We start from the raw sequence: 27,239 nt of genomic DNA, 5'->3' as shown, positions 1-27,239 counted from the left end.
TGCCTATTTTGAATTTAAGATGGACCTAATCCTTATCACTCATAACATAACATTAAATAGTAACCATGCTTTTACACAGATGTTCTTTTTAATCTTCTGCTCTTAGACAAATCATCTGGAATTAACAAGCCAAAATAAGTATAGACAAAAAATGTCTTTTCTCGTTTCCATAGAACATTTCTAGAAAGTGATCCTATTCTAGACCAATAAATATCTTTAATAAATTTCAAACAGTTAAAACTGTAGAAACCAAAGTATAAAACCATGAAGCAACAAATCTATTAATTAAAAAAATAATGATCAAAACATAACTATAAAGCCTCAACCAACAGGGAAAATAATCCCTCACAAACAATAACCATATAAAAGAGGAAAGCTAAACTAAAATTATGTATCATTTTAATAATAAGACCAATACAGAAAAAGAAAATGCAAGAGTGGAAATAAGAAATCTGTTGTCAAAACCAGAATTAGTATATAAATTCAGAAGACAGTATATGAAGAGAGAAACAAAGAGCATAATGAACCATAAGGAAACCTAAACAAAGAAAAAGAAGGCATAAATTAGCAAATGAGGATATAATGCAGATATTAACAATATCTGTATGATATGATGACTACAGTTTTATTCAAAAGAATGCAGGGATGCTTTTTGGGAATAATTCAAGAGTGATTAACACTAGTAGAAGGGGTTTGACATTTACTATATTTTTTCTCTTTTAGATATTTTCTTAAAACTCTATATAATTTTTCATTTGTATAATGAAAATAATTTCTCAAATCCACACTATTAAAAGAAAAACATACTGAAATCCAATAAATTATTTTCTGCAGAATGAAAGTGTAGTTCACATAATTAATTTTCTTCCTGAAGGAAAGTTTTAGTTTAGTTTCTAGAAACATCATTTGTTCTAGCAGCAAAGAACTCCAGGAAGAAAGCCCCTCCTCCAGTCCCAAACGATCAGGGAAATTTAGCAGTCCCATATCCCCACCTGTCAGTGACTGAGTATCGGTATATCTCAAAATTCATATGTTGAAGGCCTATCCCCTAAAGGTGATGGTGTTTGGAAATGAGGCCTTTAAGAGGTAATTAGGGTTAGATTACATCATGAGAGTGGGGACTCTAGGGTGGAATTAGCAAGTTAATAAGAGTATTGGAAAGTCTCTCTCTGCATGCACAGAGAGGACCATCTGCAAGCCAGGAGGAAGCTCTCACCAAGAACTGAAATGGCCAGCACCTTGCTCTTGGACTTCCCACCCTCCAGAACTATGGGAAGTAAATGTCTGTTCTTAAAGTCCCCCCAGTCTGTGATATTCTTGTTATGTCAGACTGAGTTAAGACACTACCAAGGCATTAATACCTAGTTTTGGATAATAAAATATAAGAAACTTGTTATGGGTTATGGGGAAGGCTTCTTTTGCTTCCTGATAAATGAAAGAGATGTCAATAGTTTATACTTGTTTTTTAAGCTGAACACTTCATAATTATATAATTTATAAAAATATAAGAATGATTTAATATTAGAATGTCAGATGATATTAATGTTATATTAATGGTCATAGACTTAACAAGAAAAACCTTATGATCATCTCAATAAATGCAGAAAGTATCTTTGATAAAATTCAATACTACTCACAATTTTTTCAAAGCCCTTAGCAAATTAAGAATGGACTATGATTGTCCCCAAATTATACTGTGCATCCAACATAATTTAAACAAAATCCCCCAAAAAGTTTTTCTTTCAATTTACTCATCTGTCATATCACAAAGATTTATTTGCATATATTAAAGAATCCTAACATCTCCAGGATAAATCCCACTTCATCATGGTGCATGATCCTTTTAATGTGTTGCTGGATTCTGCTTGCTGGTATTTTCTTCAGGATTTTTGCATCTATGTTCATCAGTGATACTGGCCTGTAATGGTACCGATGAACGTATTTATAGGGCACAGATAGAGACACAGACAGAGAGAGCAGACTTTGGACACAGCGGGGGAAGGAGAGGGTGGGAAGAATTGAGAGAGTAGCACTGAAACGCATACATTATCATCATATGTCAAACAGATAGCTAACGGGAAGCTGCTGTGTAATACAGGGAGCTCAGCACAGCACTCTGTGACAGTCTAGAGGGTGGGGATGGGGTGGGGGTTGGGAGTCAAAAGGGAAAGGACACATGTATGCTTAACGGCTGACTCACATTCTTATGAAAATGATTTTCATAAAACTTGACAACCTACTCTAAAATTATTATAGATGTTAAGAGACCAAGAATGCGAAAGAGAATGAAAGCAATTTGGAGAACTCACCTTACTAAATATCAATATTGATGAAGCTACAATGATTAAGACAATGTGAGTGGGATGCTGGCTTAGTAATAGATAAATAGGACAGACCAGAGAGTTGCCAGGTACTGTTTATAAAAGGTACTGGGTGGGTGTCTCTCTCCATATGGAACAGATTAAATTAAAGTCTTACTTGTCATCTCAAAAAATGATCTAGTGACACAATTATAATCTGTATGTAAACATTTTATGAATAAAATATGCAAAAACCTAATATATCAGGATCAGAAATACTTCTGAAATTAGGCACAAAATATACAAACAGTAATGGGAGAAACTGATAAATATAAATACTTAAAATTAAATTTACAATTTCTGTTCATCAAAAAAATGAAAAAAAAAAGTATAATGGCAAGTCACAGACTAGGAGCGAATAAGCTGGGTCCATATTTAGATTATATAAAGAACATCTATATATCAGTAAGAAAAGGACAGACAACCCAATAGGAAAAGGGAGCAAGGCTAGGAACAGGCACATCACTGAGGGAAAAAAGAAAAAAGATGAACAATGAAAAGAAAGTATATCAGTAGTCATCAAGGAAATGCAAAATTAAATCAAAACAAGATAGAATTTCATGCCCCTCAGATTAGCACCATTAGGAGAGACTGGCTTCACCAGTTTCTAAACATATCACTGAGTTACAATACTTTAAATTGTTACCTTGGTTAGAATTCTCTCTGAAATATCTGAGTATTATGTATAATTATACAACATATCAGCAGGGAATAACACTGCTTAATAAATGTCTGGAAAAACTGAATAGTACAATACTATGTCCCTGTAAGTTCTGCACCTCCGTGCTGTGCTATGCTTAGTTGCTCCGTCGTGTCTGACTCTGTGACCCTGAAGTCTGTAGCCCACCGCGGCTCCTCTCTTCATGGGGTGTCAGCCGGCAAGAATACTGCAGTGGGTTGCCATTTCCTTCTCCAGGGGATCTTCCCAACCCAGGGATCGAACCCAGGTCTGCCACATTGCAGGCGGATTCTTTACCAGTTGAGCCACAAGGGAAGCCCAAGAATACTGGAGTGGGTAGCCTATCCCTTCTCCAGGGGATCTTCCTGACCCAGGAGTCAAACTGGGTTCTCCCGCATTGCAGGCAGATTCTTTACCAGCTGAGATAGGAGGAAAGCCCTCTGAACCTCTACTAAACAATAAAACTATGCCTGACACAATTAGAACAGTTAAATCGAAAATGTGGAGGGTGGACCCAGAAATCAGGTGACTACAGGCACGCAAATGGCTCAGTGATAAAGAATCTGCCTAATACAGAAGACAAGGGTTTGATCCCAGGGTAGGGAAGATCCCCTGGAGAAGGGAATGGCAATCCACTCCAGTATTCTTGCTTGGAGAATCCTATGGACAGAGGAGCCTGGTGGGTACAGTCCATGGGGTTACAAAGCATTGGACATGACTCAGCACACACACACATGTAATTACAATTTGCAATCTGTGAACCACAGCCTTAGATGTTTCCAATCCATTTATAACATATATTATGAATGGGTATCAGAGGTACTGAGAGATTGCTTCCCCTCGAAACACTGCAGGTGGGGAAGGTGGAAGGCAGGCAGGGCTGGTGTACTTAAAAGCCCCAGGCCTTTCCTTGGGCTATAAAGAGCAGCACAGATGCAGTCAAGCCTTGCTAGACAGGTTTACATCAACACTTCATCAGAGTCTTCAGATTCCAGAGAACTCCGATTCAGTAATTCTACTTCAGAACTTATATTTCAAAGAGATATTTAAAAGTATAGAAAAAATGTTAAGAAATATTAATTTTGTCATTATGTATAGCAGCAAAAAACAGAAAGCAACCTGAGTGAATGACTGAAGAAATGATGGCACATTCAGAGAACAGCATTTTACGAAGTGCTTTAAATGCTCAAGAGGAGTTTGTGATGACATGTAAAATATTAGCAAGTTAAAAAGAATCTTCAATTACACAATTTCATGTAAAGTATTATATATGATACAAACTAAATATGTAAGCTATATAGACACGTGTATTACGTATACTTTCATAAAGTCATATATACTTTGCTTATATAGTCTATAAAACATAAACAATTTGAAGAATTTTAGATATATACACAACGAATAGAATTTACGACATAATTCTTTGGGGAAAAGAAAGCATAAAATGAAGACTGAACACTGAGTGAGCAGGAAGCCGGGTCTGACTGGTCCCAGTCTTTTCCGACTCTGCCCCCAACTCTTCCCCTGGGTCCCCCTCACCTTTTATAGCTCACCAAACAAGATCCTCTTTGAGAAGCCTTTCTAGACCTAGCCTCTTTCAGGCCATTTGGCTCTTGAGGGCTCATAGCATCACACGCTTCCTCTCTGACACTTTACAAAATCAGCAGCTGTCTTGCTCCTGTCATAAAATGGACTGAGAACAACCAGAACTAAAACAAAGTCTACACTCTCTGGAAGGCACTGTGAATTCTGTTCTCGGGTCAAATCAGATCACCAAAAGTCTACACACATGTACCATGTGAATTTGATCTCATGCAAAACCCAGTTCCTCAAGATAGATTTTAATGTCGCCTACCTGGCTCTTACTGAACTCGTCTCTATGAATCTGACCAGTGTATTTCATGTAAGAAATAAAAATGTAGGTATGGTGTGTTGCATGTATTTAAAATGCTACCGGGTCAATTTCCCTGAAAAGTCAGTGTAGAGAAAGGCAGAATGCCCTACAGGGACTGACAGGCTACTTCTTTTGTGATAACGAGAAGTGTATAAGGTTCCCCTCTCAGCAACAGATGCCAAGAAGCTCAGAAGGAAATTTGACCATCAATCAATAAATATACTGACCCTTATGAATGAAAAAATTGATCCCCCTTTTCTTAAGTTCAAGCTTCCTACTTTAATTACATTTTATTCCATTGTTTCATCTATTTTGTTTCTAATCACTCCAATTTAGTTTCAAAGGCTTTTGTCTCAGTGTATATGTATCTCATTATAAAGCTATTGAAACTGATTGAGGAAAACACTATAAATAAATACATAAGAAAGCTGTTAATGATCATTTTTTTTCTCAAAAATGTATATTTTAAAAATAGAAGGGTGAAAGTCACCAATAAGAGAATGAAAAGGAAACTCACCAATGGGGAAACTATACTTAAAATATACGTATTTATTTGGATTTCCACGTCCTCCTCCAGTCTTTATTATATCATTCAGAATAAAATATGAAGAATAAGAATCATTACAAATAAATCCACCAAATAAAGCCAAAAGGAAAACAGGCAAAAGTATAGAAACGCACTTCACAAAAGGGAATCAAATGGCCAATAAATAAAAAGTTTTAAACTACATTAGTCAGAGTAAAAATGAATATTAAGTCACAGTAACATTACATACCCATTCAGTTGCTCAGTGGTGTCCTACTCTTTGCGACCCCATGAATCACAGCACGCCAGGCCTCCCGGTCCATCACCAACTCCTGGAGTTCACTCAGACTCACGGCCATGGAGTCAGTGATGCCATCCAGCCATCTCGTCCTCTGTCGTCCCCTTCTCCTCCTGCCCCCAATCCCTCCCAGCATCAGAGTCTTTTCCAATGAGTCAACTCTTCGCATGAGGTGGCCAAAGTACTGGAGTTTCAGCTTCAGCATCATTCCTTCCAAAAAAATCCCAGGGCTGATCTGCTTCAGAATGGACTGGTTGGATCTCCTTGCAGTCCAAGGGACTCTCAAGAGTCTTCTCCAACACCACAGTTCAAACGCATCAATTCTTCAGCGCTCAACCTTCTTCACAGTCCAACTCTCACATCCATACATGACCACAGGAAAAACCATAGCCTTGACAAGACGGACCTTAGTTGGCAAAGTAATGTCTCTGCTTTTAAATATACTATCTAGGTTGGTCATAACTTTTCTTCCAAGGAGTAGGCATCTTTTAATTTCATGGCTTCAATCACCATCTGCAGTGATTTTAGAGCCCCCAAAAATAAAGTCTGACACTGTTTCCACTGTTTCCCCATCTATTTGCCATGAAGTGATGGGACTGGATGCCATGATCTTCATTTTCTGAATGTTGCATATCTGAGGTTATTGATATTTCTCCTGGCAATCTTGATTCCAGCTTGTGTTTTTTTCCAGTCCAGCATTTCTCATGATGTACTCTGCATATAAGTTAAACAAGCAGGGTGACAATACACAGCCTTGACGGACTCCTTTTCCTATTTGGAACCAGTCTGTTGTTCCATGTCCAGTTCTAACTGTGGCTTCCTGACCTGCATACAGATTTCTCAAGAGGCAGGTCAGGTGGTCTGGTATTCCCATCTCTTAAAGAATTTTCCAGTTTATTGTGATCCACACAGTCAAAGGCTTTGGCATAGTCAAGAAAGCAGAAATAGATGTTTTCCTGGAACTCTCTTGCTTTTTCCATGATCCAGCGGATGTTGGCAATTTGATCTCTGGTTCCTCTGCCTTTTCTAAAACCAGCTTGAACAGCTGGAAGTTCACGCTTCACGTATTGCTGAAGCCTGGCTTGGAGAATTTTGAGCATTACTTTACTAGGTTGTGAGATGAGCGCAATTGTGTGGTAGTTTGAGCATTCTTTTGCATTGCCTTTCTTTGGAATTGGAATGAAAACTGACCTTTTCCAGTCCTGAGGCCACTGCTGAGTTTTCCATATTTGCTGGCAGATTGAGTGCAGCACTTTCACACCATCATCTTTCAGGATTTGAAATAGCTCAACTGGAATTCCATCACCTCCACTAGCTTTGTTTGTAGTGATACTTTCTAAGGCCCACTTGACTTCACATTCCAGGATATCTGGCTCTAGATTAGTGATCACACCATCATGATTATCTGGGTCATGAAGATCTTTTATGTACAGTTCTTCTGTGTATTCTTGCCACCTCTTCTTAATATCTTCTGCTTCTATTAGGTCCATACCATTTCTGTCCTTTACTGAGCCCATCCTTTGCATGAAATATTCCCTTGGTATCTCTAATTTTCTTGAAGAGATCTCTAGTCTTTCCCATTCTGTTCTTTTCCTCTATTTCTTTGCATTGATTGCTGACGAAGGCTTTCTTATCTCTTCTTGCTATTCTTTGGAACTCTGCATTCAGATGTTTATATTTTTCCTTTTCTCCTTTGCTTTTCGCCTCTCTTCTTTCCACAGCTATTTGTAAGCCCTCTCCAAACAGCCATTTTGCTTTTTTGTATTTCTTTTCCATGGGGATGGTCTTGATCCCTGTCTCCTGTACAACATCATGAACCTCATTCCATAGTTCATCAGGCACTCTATCTATCAGATCTAGGCCCTTAAATCTATTTCTCACTTCCACTGTATAATCATAAGGGATTTAATTTAGGTCATACCAATTACTGATGATATTATAGAGCAAATGGTGCTATTATACAGAGCTGGCCAGGAGTTTAAATTTGAAAAATCAATTTAGAAAATGGTTTTAATATAGTTACTAATGCAAACATATTCCTATGCTAAGATGCAGTAACCTGAACATTCATACATATACTCTCCAAAAATCTGTACTAGAAAGAAGAACAGAGCTGGAGGTATTATGCTCTCTGATTTCATACTACACTACAAAGCTGCAATAATTAAAACAGTACGATGCTGGTAAAAACAAAAACAAAGAGATATATGGAAAAAAATAGAGTACCCAGAAAAAAAACCTATACACCTACGGTCAATTAATCTACCACAAAGAAGGCAACATGTACAATGGCGAAAAGACAGTCTCTTCAATAAGTGGTGCTTGGAAAACTGGACAGTTATATGTAAAAAAAAATGAAATTAGCATATTTTCTTCCACATATATAAATATTAATTTAAAACGGCTTAAAGACCTAAATATAAGACTAGAAACCATAACATTCTAGAAGAAAATATAGAAAATGTAACATTTGACATAGACTTAGCATTATATTTTAGCAAATTTACCCAGTTAAAAAATGGGCAGAACTGAATAGACATTTTTCTGAAGAAGACACGCATACGGATGTTGAAAAGGGACATGAAAAGATGCTCGACATTGTTAATCAAAAAATGCAAATCAAAACCACAATGAGATGTCACCTTATGCCTGTCAGACTGGTTATCATCTGAAAAACCATAAATAATTAGTGCTGATGAGGAAGTGGAGAAAAGGAAAACTTGTATGCTATTGGTGAAAATGTAAATTGGTGCAGCCCCTGTGGAAAACCGTGCAGAGATTCATCATAAAACTAAATGTCAAAATACGATATGATCCAGCAATCCCATCCCTGGGGATATATCTGAAGGAAATAAAAACACTAACTCACGGTATATAGTGACTGCAGCCATGAAATTAAAAGATGCTTGCTCCTTGGAAGAAAAGCTATGGCAAACCTAGGCAGCGTATTAAGAAGCAGAGACATCACCTTGCTGACAAATATCCATCTAGTCAAAGCTATAGTTTTTCCAGTAGTCATGTATGGATGTGAGAGTTAGCCCATAAAGAAGGCCGAGTGCTGAAGAATTTATGCTTTCAAATTGTGGTGTTGGAGAAGACTCTTGAGATTCCAATCTCAAAGAAAGGCAATGCCAAAGAATGCTCAAACTACTGCACAATTGCACTCATCTCTCACTACTATTGCCTGGAAAATCCCCTGGATGGAGGAGCCTGGTAGGCTACATACAGTTCATGGGGTTGCAAAGAATCGGACACGACTGAGCAACTTCACTTTCACACACTAGCAAAGTAATGCTCAAAATTCTCCAAGCCAGGTTTCAGCAATACATGAACCATGAACTTCCAGATGTTCAAGCTGGTTTTAGAAAAGGCAGAGGAACCAGAGATCAAACTGCCAACATCCGTTGGATCATGGAAAAATCAAGAGAGTTCTAGAACTGGTGTGTTGCAGTCCATGCGGTCTCAGTTGGACATGACTTAGTGAGTGAACAACCCCAATGTTCATAGCTGCATTATTTACAGTTACCAAGATATGGAAGCGACCTAATTGTCCATCAATAGATGAATGGATTTTTAAAAATGTGGTAATATACACAAGAGATTACTGTTTTGTTTAGTCATGTGTGACTCTTGCAACTTGATGAACTATAGAGCCCACCAGGCTCCTCTGTCCATGGAATTGTCCAGGTAAGAACACCAGAGTAGGTTGCCACTTCCTTCCCCAGGGGATTGTCCCAGCCCAGGGACTGAACCTACTTCTCCTGCACTGGCAGGCAGACTCTTTACCACTGAGCCACCAGAAAAGCCCACAATAGACTATTACTCAGCCATAAAAAAAGGATGAAATTTTGCCACTTGAAACAGCATGTATGGATCAGGAACATATTATGCTTAGCAAAATAAGCCAGACAGAGAAAGACAAATACTGTCTGTTATCACATGGAATATTGTCTGTTACACATGGACTATAAGATATAAAACAAGCTAGCGAATAAAAAAAAAAGAAACCGACTCACAGATATGGAGAACAAACCAGTCATTACTAGTGGGAAGAAGGAAGGGGAGAATGAGCAAGATAGAGGTAGGAGATTGAGAGTCACAGCTATTATGTATAAAGTAAGTAAACTACATGGGCTTACTGTACAGTGCGGGGAATATAGCCAATATTTTACAGTAGTTATAAATGAAGTATGTTCAGTTGTTGTGTTCAACTCTTGAGACCCCATGGACTGCAGCATGCCAGTATAATCTTTAAAAATTGTGAATCACTGTGTTGTACATCTGAAACTTAAATAAAATGGTACATCAACTATACTTCAATTAAAAAATACTAGAATTTTCCTAGTAGCACTATTTGTAAAAGTCTTAACCTAGAAGTCATAGAAATATTCATCAACAAATGAATGGATCCATAAATTATGTTATATTCTCCCATGAAAATAATATAAAGAAATGAATATGAAGGATCTATGATCATATGCAGTAATGTGGGTGAATTTCACAACAGTGATCCCATACACCAGACATAAAACAACTACACACTGTATGATTCCTTGAGTATATGCACAGATCTGTTGACAGCAGTTGGGATAAGATTAACTTGGGATGCATTTGGGCAGCTAAGCTACTGGAAAGGTCCTGAAGGGGTGCTGTGGTGTTGGTAAGGTTTCTTGATCTGGGTTCTGGCTATACCAGTATGTTTAGTTTAATATTTATCAAGTGATGTGTGTGCATTTCCCATTTGCATGTTATGCATCTACCAAAGTCAATAAAAAAGTGATCAAGAGAGGACTGGCCTGAGTTAGAAAAATCTAGTAATATAGCATTCATTCTTTGCTCTGCCACTGAATAGATGACTCACAACAAAAGAGAGTTAAATTGTCAGAGTTATATGCTAAACGGAAAGAAAAAAGGTCTTCTCTGCCTCCTCATAGGATTTCTAGGAAAGCAAAATATAATAGAGATGTGTAGCCCTATTACATATTATAGCATACACAAAGCCACTATGATTAATATACATATAGCAGTGATAGATCATTCAAATTAAATAGGAAGATTTTTACATATATATAATTCAGTTTAACTACAAGTGAAAGTTAATGTAACAACTGCTGACCAATTTGGAAAAATAAAATAAATTTATACCTTGCTTCTTAAACCAAAATGAATTAAGCTGAAGCAAAGCTTTAAATTAAAACATTGAAACTATAAGAGGACTAGTGAAAAAAAAGTTAAAAATGTCCCCATTATCTTAAATAGGGGAAACCTTTACTCTTGAGACCCCAGTGTATTGTAGCCTGCCAGGCTCCTCTGTCCATGGGATTTCCCAGGCAAAAATACTGGAGTGGGTTGCCGTTTCCTTCTCCAGGGGACCTTCTAAACCCAGGACTCCTGCATTGCAGGCAGACACTTTACCAACTGAACCACCAGGGAAGCCTCCTTTACTAAGCCAAGTCACTTAAACACTTCACAACGGACATGTATAACGTTAATAAGAAGCTAATTAAAAAGGGCATTCTGTGATCTAACCCTATTCTATGGATTTAATTTCATCTCCCACTATTCTTATTTGCTTCCACCAAATTAAACTGCAACTCTTCACTGTCATGATTTTGCTTATGTTGTTCCCTTTGTTCTAACGCCCTTCTTCCTGCACATCTACACGCTCACATCCCTTCAGTCCTTAGGTAACAAATGATCACTGACTGTGCCATGCACTGTTTTATGTGCTTTACATGTTTTATGCCATTTTAATTATCCATTCACATTCATTACTGTTTTGTAAATAATTCTGCATTCACATATATAGATTACAACTGTTTAAGCATTTGGGCTTGCACAGCCCACATGATCATATCTATGATCAAGCTTCTATTGCTAAAGCACCCTCAAAAAACACTGGGAGTCTCCATTTACCTCCTTAGGAGACAGGTCTGTAAATCTCTTGTGGAAGTGCTCTGGAGTGAAGACTTATTTAATTAGTGAGTACTGGAAAGAGGGAACTGATGGCAAGTTCTAACACTAGAAAAGTGATTTGTGGGTTGGCTTGTGGAACAAGGAGTTGCATTCACAAAAAGTTATGGAGGATCAGCATGTTATTTTCTGAACAGAAATAAACCTTAAGAAAGAAGGTTTTGACTATATGCTTCCCAGGTGACTCAGTGGTAAAGAATCCACCTGCCAATGCAGGAGACGCAGGTTCAATCGCTGGGTTGGGAAGATTCCCTGGCCTAGGAAATGGCAATCAACTCTAGTATCCTTGCCTGGGAAATCCCAACTGACTATATAATGCAAAAAGGCCTATACTGCTGAGGACAGAAATGTTGAAATGTAAATATTGGATATGAAGAGGAATGGTTTTATTTCTTGTACCACTGAAGTTAGGATATATAAAGTGTCTTTCTTTTTTCAAGATCTGTCCATTGTTGTTAGTGGTAGCTTTCCTTGGAGTTTTAAGGACTGGGCTTTGTTTTGCTGATCACAAATCCCCAGAACTGGGCTTTGCAAGATTTAGAAGTTTAGAAACAAACAAAATTATCATTGATTGAATGAATGGATGGACAATATTTTCATCTAACAATTATGATTCCCACTAAATGAAGTGAAAGAATGACACATCCTCTTTAGAAGATCCCCGAGGAGACATTATTATCACACTAAGGGATTTTCCGTAAGTATATGGAGACAAGAAGATAATGTACCTCAAATAAGTTATTTATAATTAAGGCTGCTTCATAATCAGTTTTTTGTGTTGTTGTTTGAGTCTTGTTACATTTCACAATACTGAAATATTTGATTTTCCAGAATTATGACTTTAGGTGAAAGGCTAGGTTTCTAAAAAATAAACACGATTATACATACACTTTTTCTAAAAAACAGAATCTGGTCAATTTTGTACATGTCTTTGAAGAAACATAACATTTTGGGAAAAATCATTAAAATTATATATACTGAGTAGAAGGGAAAAAAAGAAATAATTAGCTTGAATGTTATGGCATTCTGTGTTGCTGATAAACTAATCATCTTGGCTCCCATGATCACCTGTTTACAAGATATACTCACAAAAGGACCGCAGTTACAACAAGCAGAAAGTTTTAGTCTATTTCTGGGAATAACTATTGCAATGCAACTAACACACATTCCAATAATTAGAATTTCATTTTGTGTAGCAATGTGGAAATCTGGCCTGTGGGTCTTAAGGTGATCTATTTCATTTGCATATTTTAAGGATGTAGTTTAGGAATAATGTATTAAGTTTGCAACATTTATGTGAAACAAATAATGTGACACTGGAAAGCAATGCTATTCATTCAACATATGAGTTGCTACACAATAAATCAGACCCTCCCAGAGTGTAAATTACACAAATTTGAAAGCTGCATTTATTATTGAATATATCATTCTCAGCCAGGTGCTTAGTCAGTAGGAAAACCTGGTGTAGCACACATTTAAAGCTTTTTTTTTTAAACTGTTATGCATATACTGAAACCTGCCATGTGCAGTTTAAACTTTTCCCCCCTAATACTATTGAGAATAATGGATTTTTACTACCACAAAACAATAGAAACGAAATATGAATTGTATTAATAGTCAGAAGTATTTGCATCAAATCTTGGAAATTTTAAAATTAAAAGTTTAAAAGGTCTATTTGGAAACAGACTTCTTATTAAGTTGCTTCTCAGTACTCTAACATGCCTTTTCGTGAGAATCTTATTAGAAAAAATGCTAGGATATTCTTATAATATCTAGGTTGAATTGATAAAATTTCTTACTGTTAATGAGTTTGGGTTCCCAGCTGTACATCAGAAATGTTAAATTTTGCAAGGGAGTTCATGATTTCCAAGCCTTCTCCTTCTATTAAGGCGCTTTTCTGAGTGGGGCTAGTTTAGGAATCAATAAGTAAAGGGGATCTTTCTTTGTGTATATAGCTGAAGCATAAATTCAGGTGGTCTAGAAACCCTGAGTTATTAGGAAGGTGCTTAGAAACGAGCACAGTACATCAGTTGCCCGAGACTCCTTCTTAACATCCCAGCCTGGACCTCCACACTCTGTTGGGCACCGTCTGCCACTGGCCGAATAAATTGCCATTTTGGGAGAAGACCACCCAGGACATGGGCTCAGAATCCATCCTAGGGCCAGCCAATCTCTGCAACCTGGGGTCCCCTGACTGGGAGCGAGTGCATTCGATTCGGGAAGATCACTTACGACTGAGTTTTTCATCATGGCTTTGACTGTGAAGCCCTCAGAAACCAGGGAGTGAGGCTGGTGCACCGGGAGCGGCTGCTGTGCCAGGAGCTTGGTCTTCGTCGGCAGCTTGGCTGGGCATTTGTTTAAGCTCAGGGTCTCTTTTTCTGCCACCATCTTCCTAGAAAATGTCTTGTTCTCATACAACGTGTAGTAAAAGAGTCAGTGAGATTTATGGATGTGAGGAGGAGGTCGGGGGGAAAAAATGGAAAAAGGCGCGTTAATGGTAGAAATTCAACCCCTTCGTAGCAGTGGTCGATCCAGATGTTTGGCAGCTCCTAGGTGCTGGGAGTTGAGGGGAAGGGAGGGGCGGGAAGAGGGCAGGGCCGAGGCCAGAGCTGCCACAAGCTTCCAAAGGTAACCCTCCCGGTTGCTAAGCGACGCGTCAACACTGAGGCCGGATGGCCCCGCCTACCGGTGACGTATACGTTTCCTGGGCCTCAGGCCGGAAGGGCGGGCGGCGGGCGGCGACTGACCCGAGGCGGTACTTAACGAGTGAAAACTACGACTCCCAGAAGGCCGCGGGCGGCACGCCGTTCGCGCGTGCTCGTTTCGAGGGCCGGGCGCCGGGAGGAGGAGGGGGAGGGGCGTCCCGGACGATTTAACCCCGGAGCGCCGCTCGTGTGAGGCGCAGGCGGGCGCCTGGGTGCGAGTGGGACCCTGCTCGCCTGGCGGGCCGCGTCCGCCTGCCCAGTGGCCATGATAGGTACGTGGGTACCTGCCAGGTACAGCGTCTCTGCGCCGCCCCTCCCGGCGGGGACCCCCCCCACCCCGGGTGCCCGCTGTCAGTGGCGGGTGGCGGTATCCGCGCTCCCCTCAGCCCGCGCCGCCGGCTCCCCGAGAAGACGTGTGTGTCTCTGTCCCAAGCCCCGCCCGCGCCCGCCTTGCCAGGCTTCTTCCCGGAGACGCCTTCGCCAGGGGGGCCCCTTGAGAAGGCTGCGTCCTGCGGGCCCTGGGCGAGCGCACCGCCCGCTCCAGCGCGGGCGTCCGTGGGGAAGCCCCTCTTCCCGCGCCAACTCGGGGCGCCTTGGGGGGCTGTCTTCCCGCTGAGGACGGGGCGGGGGGACCCACACTGTCCGGGGAGCTCTTGAAGGGAAACCCTAGCGAAGCGCTAAACTCTTGATAGACCGGTGCCTGGTGATGGTGCTTGAGGTCAAAAGAAATTCCCGCAGGTGGATTTGAACTTCTTACACTCTTGGATTTTTGTCTTCTAGATAATCTCTTTGGAGGTCTGAGATGAAAGAATAATTAATAATGAATGATAGTAAGGATTAAAACTTCCAGCATGATGAATTTACGATTCATTATGCAACAACCTTTTTTAAAATATATATATATAAATCTTTATATATACATATATATATATATACACACACACACACACAGAATGACCTAGCTGCATTTTTGTGAATAAAGCTTTGAAAGTGGCTGTTAGAATTGCTTGTAATCACTGTAGTAAAGAAGACTGGAAAAGTCCCCCTTTTCCAGGATTGTTAAGCCAAAAATTAGTTTATCTCTGAAAATTAGTGGAAATATACGATGTGATTACAAAACATTGCTCCTTGGGGAGTTTATTATGACAGATTTCCTCTAGACTGTGTGTTAATTGGTTTGGTGAGTTTTTTTTTTGGGGGGGGGGGGGCGAGTTATTCTTGACTGGGTGCCGCTTAAAGCACTTTTGATTGCCTCAGGTGCGTGTGAATGTAGTTTATCCAAGAAGATGGAAGGTGATTTTTAAAAGTAAGTTTCTACATACTGATAAACTCTTCTTACATCAGTTATTTATTAGACTAATGTTAAAATCTGAAACGTTCTATCCAACACTAGGAGGAATATGCCAGCTAGCTGACACTGCAACAATGCAAAACCTGAGGATGTTGTCCAGTTTTTCCTACTTTTCTAACATGATGTGGTTTCTGATGAATGGGTTATCTAATTAAGAAAAATATATAAGTTTTTGTAAATATTTTGACCTTTTTTAGGTGACAGTTACACGAGATTCATTTTCTAACGCAAATCTAAACTGAATCAGAAAAATATGAAAATTTCCAAAATTCATGCTGTCCGTATTTTACAGGGAAAAAATAGTCTACACCTTGTCTTGAAGACAGTTGTACAGATTTTATTGTAATTGAACATAATCTGATACATGGATAATTCTAAAAGAAATAAATTTACAGTAAAGCTATTTAGGGGCTTCCCCAGTGATACTAGTGGTAAAGAACCTGACTCTGTGCAGGAGATATAAGAGACGCAGGTTCTGTCCCTGGATCGGGAAGATCCCCTGGAGGAGGGCATGGAAACCCACTCCAGTATTCATGCCTGGAGAATCCCATGGACAAAGAAGCCTGGTGGGCTACAGGCCATATGGTCGCAAAGAGTTGGATATGACTGAAGCAACCTAGCACGCTCACACGTAAAGGCAAGAATTTAAGATCTAAAAGTCATCAGTTAATTCTGAATTGTTCTCTAAGATGATTATATAAATAATGTTGTTAGAATGAACTATGTTTAGGTGGTTTAGTTTGGGATTTAGGGACACAGGAAGGAAGAGTATTATCTTTAGATCTGATGATTAGACATTTCTTAATCACTGGTAGTGCCATGGAGAATATAAGGTGGTATTTTAAAAGTGTTGTTTCTCATACTCCAGCTATTGTTTTACACGCTGCAAATAAGTATAACATAAATAATTAAATCCATGTACTCTCCTGAGAAAAATACTTCACATGTTAAAGCCATGTGGATAATATTCTGTACAGCTACTCAACTAGTTGCATTGCCTAATTCTGTCAGTGGGTATATTGTAATAAAAATCTTAATTGCCAATTTTGGGCTTGGTTATGTTGAATAATGCCAAAGGTAAGTGAAAGTGGGAGCAATTGAAGGAAGGTCTTGGAGTGATGAGTTTCCCATTTCTGATAAAACTTTGGAGCCAGGAAAGGCGTTATAGTCTATATCCAGTGATATACGGAAGATTAAACATATTCACTAATATATATATGGGGATGATTTTATTTTTTGTTTACAGACATGTGTGCTACTCAGGTGGCGCCAGTGGTAAGCAACCTGCCTGCCAGTGCGGGAGACATGAGAGATGTGGGTTCCATCCCCGGGTCAGGAAGAATCCCTGGAGGAGGAAATGGGGGTCCGTGGGGGACCCCCACAGCAATTGATTTCCTCACTACCAATAAAATTATCTTCCTTTACCTTCTCAAAACTCAAGATTCTTTCTTGTCACAGAGACTGTTTCAAAAGTACTACATGTCCCAGTTAGATTAATATGTTAAATGCCCTGACTCAGCTACAGAAACAACTTAAGTAGGTGAAAAATTATTATTTTTTGAGAAATGTGGAGAGGACTTTAAATAAACCAGAATAAAAAGCTTAAGAAAATTCAACTAGGAAAAAAATATAAATTTTGGCATTTCTCTTAAAATTATATTTCACCCTTTTAAAATTAACAGTGTTTGTGTTTAAAACTGAGTTTTAATAGTGACATTTGTGGTATCCTATATGTATGTTGCATTGAACTAAATTTAGGTATTTCAGTAGGATCAGATGTCCTCATGTACACCCAGTATAGGAGTGTGTGCCTGCCAAGTCACATCAGTCCTATCTGACTCTTTGCGACCCCATGGACTGTAGCCCTCCAGGCTCCTCTGTCCATGGGATTCTCCAGGCAGGAATACTGGAGTGGATTGCCCTGCTGTCCTCCAGGGGATCTTCCTGACCCAGGGTTTGAACCCAGGTCTCCTGTGGATCCTGCACTGCAGGTGGATTCTTTACCAATGAGCCGCCAGGGAAGCCCTGAAGTACATGGAAATACATATATATAATTATGTTGCCAATATTGAAATTCAAACTCAATGTCTTAAAAATGATTTTTAGTGATCTAAAAAAAAATAATTAGAACAATCTTTTTTGTACTTTGTTTAACTTGACAGCTCTTAGAAAACTTATGAATCTGAGTGTGCAGATGGACCCTACAGTTACTCCTGTCTAGTATTTAATAGATATACATAAATTATGTAGATAGTCTCCAATAAATGAGCATATGGTAGGTTTTCAGATAGTTGCTATCATTAGGAGTGTTTGTGTCCATATGACTTTATTTGCTTATGTAAGCTCATATGTAAAGTAAAAAGATTACAAGCTCTGAGTGGATTTTCTAGTTAAAAGGTTTGTAGAGGGACTTCCCTGGTGGCCCAGTGGCTAAGACTCTGCATTCCTAGTGCAGGGGGCCTGGGTTCCATCCCTGGTCAAGGAGCTAAATCTCACATGCGGCGTGCCTCAGTGAAGACCAAGGATCCCATGTGCCCCACTGAAACCCAGAACAGCCAAATAAATAAATACATATTTTAAAAAGAAAGATTCATAGATTTTGAATTTTGCTAGGTATTTCCAAATTGTTTAAAAGAAATCACCATGTTTTACACTTCTGTCCACCATAGCAAGGCAGCAAAGAGCTATCCTACTCGTGTGAGCTGAAGAAATTACAAAAAGACATCCTCCCCAGAACTGACCCAGCCTTCCACAGCAAAGCACCTGCTGGGTTTGCCCTCTCCTGCCCCGTCCCCACCCTAAACTTACTGCCTTTAAACAGTGCTGGAAGCTCACAACTGTCCGTGTGTCCCTGCCCCCACCAACAGCATTTGTGCGTGTCCACGTTCCCCCCGTGGAGCGTAAAATATTTTTGCCTTTCTGATAGATGAGAAACAATATATTTTAATTTTTCAAATGAATTTAAGAAGAAAACCCCTTCACTTCTCACTTTATTGTGCTTTATTTCCATGAAAGCAGATTCAGTAATTGAGTATCTACTGTGTGCCCAGTACTGTTCTGGGTGCCAGGGATACATGAAGTGAAGTCGCTCAGTTGTGTCCGACTCTTTGCGACCCCGTGGATTGTAGCCTACCAGGCTTCTCCGTCCATGGGATTTCCAGGCAAGAGTGCTGGAGTGGATTGCCATTTCCTTCTCCAGGGGACTTTCCCGACCCAGGAATCGAACCCAGGTCTCCCGCATTGTGGGCAGACGCTTTACCATGGGAGCCATCCGGGAAGCCCAGGGATACATGAGTTACAACAACAAAAAAACAGCAGAGGGAAAAAGTCATCATGAATGTACGGTCTCAGTGCACTGTTTGGCCACAAGTCTGCATATTAGTTTTAAAGCTTGTATGTGGTGAATTTTAAAGCCTCAGAATTTACATTTCAGTTAAATAGACTGTGCATTGTCTCTTGCTCTGCCATGTCAATAATTTTAGATGAGCAGCAACCCTACATCTCAGTCCCCAAAGTAGGCTGAAAGCTGTTGGTGATGATGTACAACTGTGTCACGAAGGAAGTTCTCCATTTTTGCACAGATTTCTTGTAATTATGTACAGGTCTTCTTTGGTTCCAAAGACTCCAAAATGGTGACTCTGTGCCCTTTTCAACTTTGGAACTATTTCTAAGGGTTTTTTGAAGTCTGCATTTTTTTTTTTTTTTGAAACCTCCTGGCTTCATTGCTTGAAAATCATTCAGTGAAAGCACTTTGTATTAAGATATGCAAATCCATTTCTACCTCTAAACCTTTTTGAAAATTCAGAAAAAAAAAGTTCTTACTTGATAGTGTTTCATATTCATGAAACCCATTTCAGTGCAGAATACTTTATTCTGTTAGTTTTTATTTTTTTGATCAATGGAAATTGTTTCTTACCTGCTGTTTCTTAAGCTGTTAATTGTGGCCCATTGCTTATATAGTGTTTCTGTTTTAATTTGAATTTAATGAGCTCATTTTAAATGCTTCTTTGTAGTAATCTGAATGGCTTCTCTCTTAAGTTTTGTGATATTAAAGGCATAGATTTATGTTGCAGCTCACCTTCCATGCTTATTTACTTAAATGCTTGGCCCATGTATTGAGACCACCTTAGGACATTTTTATTTTTAAGAGTATTGATGAGTTCTTGATGATTTATCGAGTTGACTCTTACTGTAACATTTGAATAGGGTTCCCCGTAAAGTATAACATTAGAGACCTTAGCATCAGAGAGAGAAAAATCTCTATATACAATATATACAAACCTTCTCTGTCCCTTAAACCCCCACCCTTATCAAATTAGGAGAGGAAAATAGTAGTGATTAGGAAACTAATATTACTGTTCCAGTTGAAACATGTTCTCTATTTATCCCTGTAATTGATGAATGCGCCAGTTATCCCTACAATTAAATGTTTTTTGAAGTTTCAATGTGTAAATAACATCACCTGAGATGAACCCCTCTGCAACTATATAGTCATTTTTTAAGCTTATTGTTCAGAGTAGATTCATTCTCCAGAACATGGGAAGAAAGGAAAGAGACACCCGAGATTCACCTTGTGTCAGTAATGTGGAGAAGGAGGACGAGGTTTGGGAAGTGTGTGTTTCCGAGGGAAACATTGGCTTTTATCATCCATTTGTACTCCCCCTCGTCGTTCCCCTCATTTTCTTCTTCCCCACGTTCTTTGATTCTGTCAGAGCTCAGAGAAGCAGCTGCTGTCTGACTAATTACAGAGGTGAGCTCTTTCCTTGCTTGCCTCTGGGCTTTCCACAGGGCTTGGCTGGTTATACAAGTGTTCCTGAGGGTTGTGTCAGGAATCGTGTGACTAAAGAGACCAGCCCTGCTGTGGCTCCTCCCCGGACACACTCTCTCTCTCTCTCTCTCTTTCTCTCTCTGTCTCTCTCTCTCTCTCTCTCTCTCTCTCTCTCTCTTTCTCTCTCTGTCTCTCTTTCTCTCTGTCTCTCTCTCTCTCTGTCTCTCTCTCTCTCTGTCTCTCTCTCTCTCTCTCTCTTGGGAGTTGTCTGCAGTAAAATGAACTACTCATAGGCCTGGTCTCTGCACTTTGCTTTCAGGGTAATATGGTCCTGATTACGTTTTTTGCCCTTCAGTCAGAATTTTGGGGAGTGAAGAACCTTGAGCTGGCTGGAGGACAGGGCAGGAGTTAGGTTTACTTGTCTGGAGAAATATAAAGTCTCAAGAATAATAATCCATTCTCTCGGTCTTCTCTGTGCCCTTGAACTCTGGCCTGAAGTCCTATCCCCCTGGTAAGTCCTCATGGAGTGAGAGGTTCAGATTTTAGCACAACTGGGGCAGCTTTTTCTGAGTTGCTGCCTGTCCGGGATGCTGATCACAAGCAGATGTGGACTGTACACGTCAGTTGGCATACACTAAGTCTGGTTATATGTGTGACACCATCGAAAGATGTTTTTAAATGATTGCCTGAATTCATAGTGTTGGGTGGGAATCGTATGTGTTTTACTGTGCAGTCAGTTTGGACAATTACATGATATAAACAGGAAGTAATGTATAGTCGAGGTCTTACATTTACTTCCTACTGTTGTTCATTGAGGAACTGGTCACGTGCCCAGTTAGTGGTAGGTAAGGGAATTTCTTCCTTTATTGTGGTCCTTTCTAGGGTTTTCTTCTTTTTTATTTCCTCTGTGTGTGTGTGTGTGTGTATGTGTGTGTGTACATTTGTTTTTGCCTACTGCTTGCAGAGTTTCTTATCAAGTGTATTGATTTTCTTTTCCCCATCAGCTTGATTTCAAGAAAGGCATGAAATCATCTTATTCATAGTGCATGATGCTGGAGTTTCACACTGGGTCTGTATCCTCGCCATAATACACCTTGCAGTTGTTGGGCACTGTGCAGCACTGCAGCACATTTAATAACTCTTCTGGAGGGGAGGGACTGAGGGGAGGTTCTGGAATTATTTGTATTGGGGTCTAACATATAAAGAACTCCTCTGTTGAGTCCAGTTATGGCTGTCACAATTATCCATGTATAAATTTATTAGATATCTCTTCTGACTTCTGTACCCAATTCAATCATTTTATCCTCAGTAGAATACAAGGTATGCCTGTAAAGTTAGAGGAAGGTGGAAATGCCACTTGAGGTCTGGTTTCTGGGATGACATGATTGTTTTTTTGTTCTTGACAAATGATGATAACAGGATGATTAACATTAATGACCTAAGACTGATAAATATTTTCAAATTCTTTAATAGTTAAAGAAGATTTTTTTGTAAATCAATGTAAGAACTTTCTTACCATAAATGAAAACTGTAGCATTAGGTATCATTTATATATATAAAAATGCTGGGATGTGTACCTCAAAATTATTACCTTTGGGTCTGAGATGTTTTTTTCTTTTATTATGGTTTTCTGTGTTTTTTCAGATCTTCAGCATTAAGCATGCAAGTATTTTGGAAATAGAACAAAATGCAGTGTTATAAACCTAGGCTTAAGGACAGGATAGATGTATCATTGATTAAAATATGTATAGAACTGATTATACTTTTATGACAAATTGTCAAATAAATTAGTCATGGTAGCATACTTCTAGTAATTTCATGTTCTGGTCAAAAAAGTAGTGTTTCCAGAAAAACAAATACTAGTACCATAATGTCACTAGCCTTTTTCAGTAGTATTGTATACCGTTGAGGCATGGTTCAATCACTGTATTAGCTCCCTGTTGCTGCTGTAACAAGTTAGCAGGAGTTTGGCAGCTTGAAACAACACAGTATTCTCTTACAGTTCTGGAGGTCACACATCCAAAATGAGTTTTAAAGAGCTAAACTCTAGGTGTTAGCAGGCCTTGTTCCTTCTGGAAGCTTCCGTGGCGAGTCCTCTTGCTCTTGTCCAGGCTGCTGGCTCTGCGGCTCCTGGCTGCCTCCCTTCATCTCTGTTCTGTGGGTCGTGCCTTCTCACTGTAGTCAGATCTCCCTTTGGCTTCCTCTTATAAGAGGGCTGTGGTTACATTTAGGAGTCACTAGGATAAGCTTCCACCTCAAGATCCTTAATTTAATAGACTCTTTTGCCATATAAGGTCACACTTACAGGTTTTAGGAATTAGCATATGGAGATGCCGAAGTGGTCTCTCCAGCCTACCACAGTCACCATTAAGGCCTTCACCATTTGAAATCTGGTTTTAAAGTGTCTTCCTATGAACTAAGGATGACTGATACAGGACATTGAATTGACAGCTATGTTACTTGATTTTTCCTTTTCTGGGGTCATTTAGTGGCCATACAGTGATGTTACACATGGGGAATCTAGCATTGTGTGAGCATGTGTGTGTGTGTCTGTATGTGTGGACTAGTTGATAAAGCTGGCCAAGGACATAACTCACTTTTCAAGGTAGTTTTCCCAGGTGACAAAAGAACATGTGGCCACACTCCAGGCTGAAATGGTGAATTGCATCTGGGTGGTTTGCTGTACCAGGTTGCTCATTTGTGTGCTGTAGAGCAAGGGAAGCTTTGTTACGCTTTTGACAAGAACTATGACTCCATGCAACAACACATGATCAGGCAAAGCGGGAGCAAATGACCCTTTTATGTACATTTTGATTTCTGAGTCACCAGTTCACTACGAAGGTTAGACACCTAATGCTCCCATGGAATCATTTAACATTGTCCTGCCCTTGTAAATAATAACTAATCAGGCTAGGTTGGAAATACACGGTTAGAAGTTTTATATAAATCCCAGTAAAGTTATGAAAGTCAAGAAAAGAATCAAGCTTAATTTGGTTCATTTTAAAAAAGATGTCTGTGTGGAATCTGGGTTTCATGAAGCAGTTTCAGCTGAAATATTTGGAAAATATTCCATTATGCATTGTTAGTTAGGAGAAACTCTAAATGAAGTATGGAATACATTTATTAAATAGATGCAGAATTTGATTTGTAAGAAAACAAAAGAGTTCATTTTTACTGGATGAAAGAAGAAAATAAATGTTCATGTCAACAAACATTTACTGAGACCCAAAGTTATGACCTGAGACACCTCCGAGTCTCCGTAACGAAGTGAGCAAGTCATGATTTCTTGAAGATGCTGTGTACATGGACAAAGTAATGATCAGCCACAGCAGAAGCTATAATGGAAGCGTGTATTTGTGTGATGCAGCTGGGGGACCTCCAGAGTAGAGGTGGTATTTGAGCTGACCTCGAACCAGCAGGCCTGGGGACTTGGAAGCAGAGTCTGGAGGGGAAGTGCTGCTCAGAGGAAGTGGAATGGACGAGGACAGAGCATAAGAAGGGGAAGAACAATCCGGGGAGGAAGGTCAGGGCCTGTTTGGAAAGTTCAGGTTTTGTTTTGTAAGTAATGAGGACCCATTAGGTCTTAATGCTAAGTATGGGCCTGTTCAGGTTTATTTTTAGAAAGCTTTGGCAGCAGGGTTATACTGTCTTCCCCATTTACTTTTGACTGACACAGGAATTACAGCAATACGCATCCGGTCTGTCCCAGTTTAATCAGAGTCAGACACGACTGAAGCGGCTTAGCAGCAGCGGCATGTCTGCAACAAGCGGACACTGTGTCGACTTGTGAGGCCCATTTGGGCAGAGGAAGCAAACAGTTAAAGCTTGCCCTGGTCAGTGGCAGGTGAATGTTGTGAGTCAGGACTCCTTCGAGACAGCAGGAAATAGCAGAACCGGTGGCTGAAAGTGAGAAGTGAATTCCAGTTAAACATAAATGAATAAAATTGACATCAGCCAGATTAAATGGTGTGAGTCCAATGCACCGCTTCCTACATCGGAGCTTTAAGTGATTCAGATGGTTAGCTACGCCTTGATAGACTGGACAGATCCTTCCAAAACTCTGTGTTTACAGATTATTTGATAGAATCATTCTCCTGTTAAACTTTGAAGACTTAAATCTTTGCATTTTAGTGTTATGTGTTTATTTACCTGCCTTATTCTTGAGGAAAGGGGGATGTTTCAGTTATGTTACGTACGCTTCATACATAATAAATAATTGTTGAATGAATGAAAGTATGAATCGGAGGAGAAATGGAGAGCAGACCGTTGTCTTGTCTCTCATTTCGTCTTCTCCATCACCCTTCCTGTTTGCCTTGACGATGTTACCTTCTCTGATTTATCTTGTAGCCCCTAAACCCAGCATAATCCCAGTGAGTGTTGAAATGGATGAAAACATTAATAAATAGGGAGGTAACTCTTTGGTTTTTTATTTTGGTAATTACTAAGTGTATTAAAGCGTTTCAAATTCTGAGACAATGGTTCATTAATTTTGAGAGAGAAATTTTAGTCTGTCACATTTTTCTGTGCAAAAAAGTGGAGCTTGCACAGGACAATAATTTTTTTTTTTTACCCCTGTCCTTTACTGTTGTTTCTCTTTATTGCTTCTCTAATGCTTGCCCTTAGAGGGAGGCCATTACATTATTTTAATTCTGGAACGAGCTAGGATTTTAAAGTGGTTACTCTACACAGGATCTTTAGAGTATAAATTACATGAATGCATTGTCTCTTCTCCAACCTTTAGCTTTTAGCTTTCCAGCAAATTTATTTTTGCATCATTGGGGTCTATATTTACTTGTTTCCTTAATGCAGCTTTTCTCCATGGAATACTCTCAGTAGAAACATATGCTCGAAGCTTCAAAGTAATTACAATATCACTAAAAGCTTCATAATCACATTACTGAACCTAAATGTTAAAAAATTTGATTTTCCTTGATCCAATCATTTCAATTTAATTTTAGGCTCCTGCATGATTGATTGAGGAAACCTGGCAGGCCAAAGTCAAGGAGTGTTTATAAAGTCTAAAGCCTTGCACACAAAACTATAAGGCAATTTAATTTGAGTGGGAATTCATTTTATTTATTCTGAGGGATTTTTTAATAGGAAAAATGGATTTGTTTGTAAGCTCTTTGTGTTTGACTGACTCTGAGGTTATCTATACAGTCTTCTACCTAGAGTATTCACTCACCTCCTCCTCAAGTCCACTGGATAGAGACCCTGGATGACACAAAAGTCCTAGTTCTAAAACAAAGAAGTGAAGCTGGATTTTTTTTTTTCCCAGAATTATTCTAAAGATGTTCTTTCATCTTATTTATGAGATAGGTTTAAATTTTAACCTTTTAAAAATGTGGGTCGTTCAGTTCCATTCAGTCACTCAGTTGTGTCTGACTCTTTGTGACCCTAGGGATTACAGCCCACTAGGTTTCCCAGTCCATCACCAACTCCCGGAGCTTGCTCAAACTCATGTTCATCGAGTCGGTGATGCCATCCAACCATCTCCTCCTCTGTTGTCCCCTTCTCCTCCCACCTTCATTCTTTCCCAGCATCAGGGTCTTTTCCAGTGAGTCACTTCTTCCCATCAGGTGGCCAAAGTATTGGAACTTCAGCTTCAACATGAGTCCTTCCAATGAATATTCAGGACTGATTTCCCGTAGGATTGACTGGTTTGATCTCCTTGCAGTCCAGGGGACCCTTGAAGAGTCTTCTCCATCACCACAGTTCAAAAGCATCAATTCTTTGGCATTCAGCTTTCTTTACGGTCCAACTTTCACATCCATACATGACTCCTGGAAAAACCATAGCTTTGACTAGACGGACCTTTCTCAGTAAAGTAATGTGTCTGCTTTTTAATGTCCTGTCTAGGTTGATCATAGCTTTTCTTCCAAGGAGCAAGTGTCTTTTAATTTCATGGCTCTAGTCACCATCTGCAATGATTTTGGAGCCCCCAAAAATAAAGTCTGTCACTGTTTCCACTGTTTCCCCAGCTTTTTGCCATGAAGTGATGGGACCGGATGCCATGATCTTAGTTTTTGAAATGTTGAGTTTTAAGCTGCCTTTTTAACTCTCCTGAAACTGTTTGTGTCTGTTTGTAGTAAGCGAGCACAACTCCAGCAGTGGCATTTATTCTGCCTCTGTGTAATTAAGTAACAGCATATGCCAGCAACATCAGTTATCCATGAGAATACAGAACTCTATGAATAAACATATCTAACTTGTCTTCATGGCTCACGGTGGGTGGGCAGAGAAATGGTCATCCATCAAACTCATGTCTGTGGTTATTCTCAAAAACCATTTATTTTTATTGAATTATGGAGAGAAGTGAATATGAAGTTACTTTCTGAAATGTGATTTTCCTAATTTTAAGCACATTTTTAAAATGTATATACATTGTATAGCAGTAAATTTAGAATATTTATTGATCATATATGATATGCAGCCAGAAGTCTAGAAACTAAACTACTTTTATAACTCTGCTTCTAAATTATTATTTCACCCTCTTTTTCAAGTTGTTCCTTTGTTTTTAACAGAAAGTAATTAGATAATAGGGTGCCTGGTGCCTCAGTGATAAAGCATCCACCTGCCAGTGCAGGAGACGTGGGTTTGATCCCTGGGTTGGGAACATCCCCTGGAGTAGGAAATGGCAACCCACCCCAGTATCCTTGCCTGGAGAATCCCATAGACAGAGCAG

General features: G+C 39.4%; 2 protein-coding genes across 4 annotated transcripts in view; one reads left to right on the top strand and one right to left on the bottom strand.

Moving 5' to 3' along the window:
- The window catches only part of PACRG (parkin coregulated), a 536,574-nt gene extending 522,173 nt beyond the window's left edge, over positions 1 to 14,401 (bottom strand). The window contains exon 1 of one of the 2 annotated variants that reach the window (XM_069598880.1): positions 13,963 to 14,401. In XM_069598880.1, the coding sequence (XP_069454981.1) occupies positions 13,963 to 14,118 (156 nt within the window). In that variant the 5' untranslated portion in view covers positions 14,119 to 14,401. The remainder of the gene's footprint in view (positions 1 to 13,962) is intronic. The other variant, XM_069598879.1, reaches the window with a different exon arrangement.
- Positions 14,402 to 14,546: 145 nt separating this feature from the next.
- Positions 14,547 to 27,239, top strand: part of PRKN (parkin RBR E3 ubiquitin protein ligase) — a 1,209,893-nt gene continuing 1,197,200 nt past the window's right edge. For both annotated transcript variants that reach the window (XM_069598877.1, XM_069598876.1), the window contains exon 1: positions 14,547 to 14,707. In XM_069598877.1, coding sequence (XP_069454978.1) covers positions 14,701 to 14,707 — 7 coding nt within the window. In that variant the 5' untranslated portion in view covers positions 14,547 to 14,700. The remainder of the gene's footprint in view (positions 14,708 to 27,239) is intronic.

The sequence above is a fragment of the Ovis canadensis genome, chromosome 8 (genome assembly GCF_042477335.2).
Source record: "Ovis canadensis isolate MfBH-ARS-UI-01 breed Bighorn chromosome 8, ARS-UI_OviCan_v2, whole genome shotgun sequence".
NCBI classification, from domain to species: Eukaryota; Metazoa; Chordata; class Mammalia; order Artiodactyla; family Bovidae; genus Ovis; species Ovis canadensis.
This window is presented reverse-complemented; position numbering and strand designations above follow the sequence as displayed.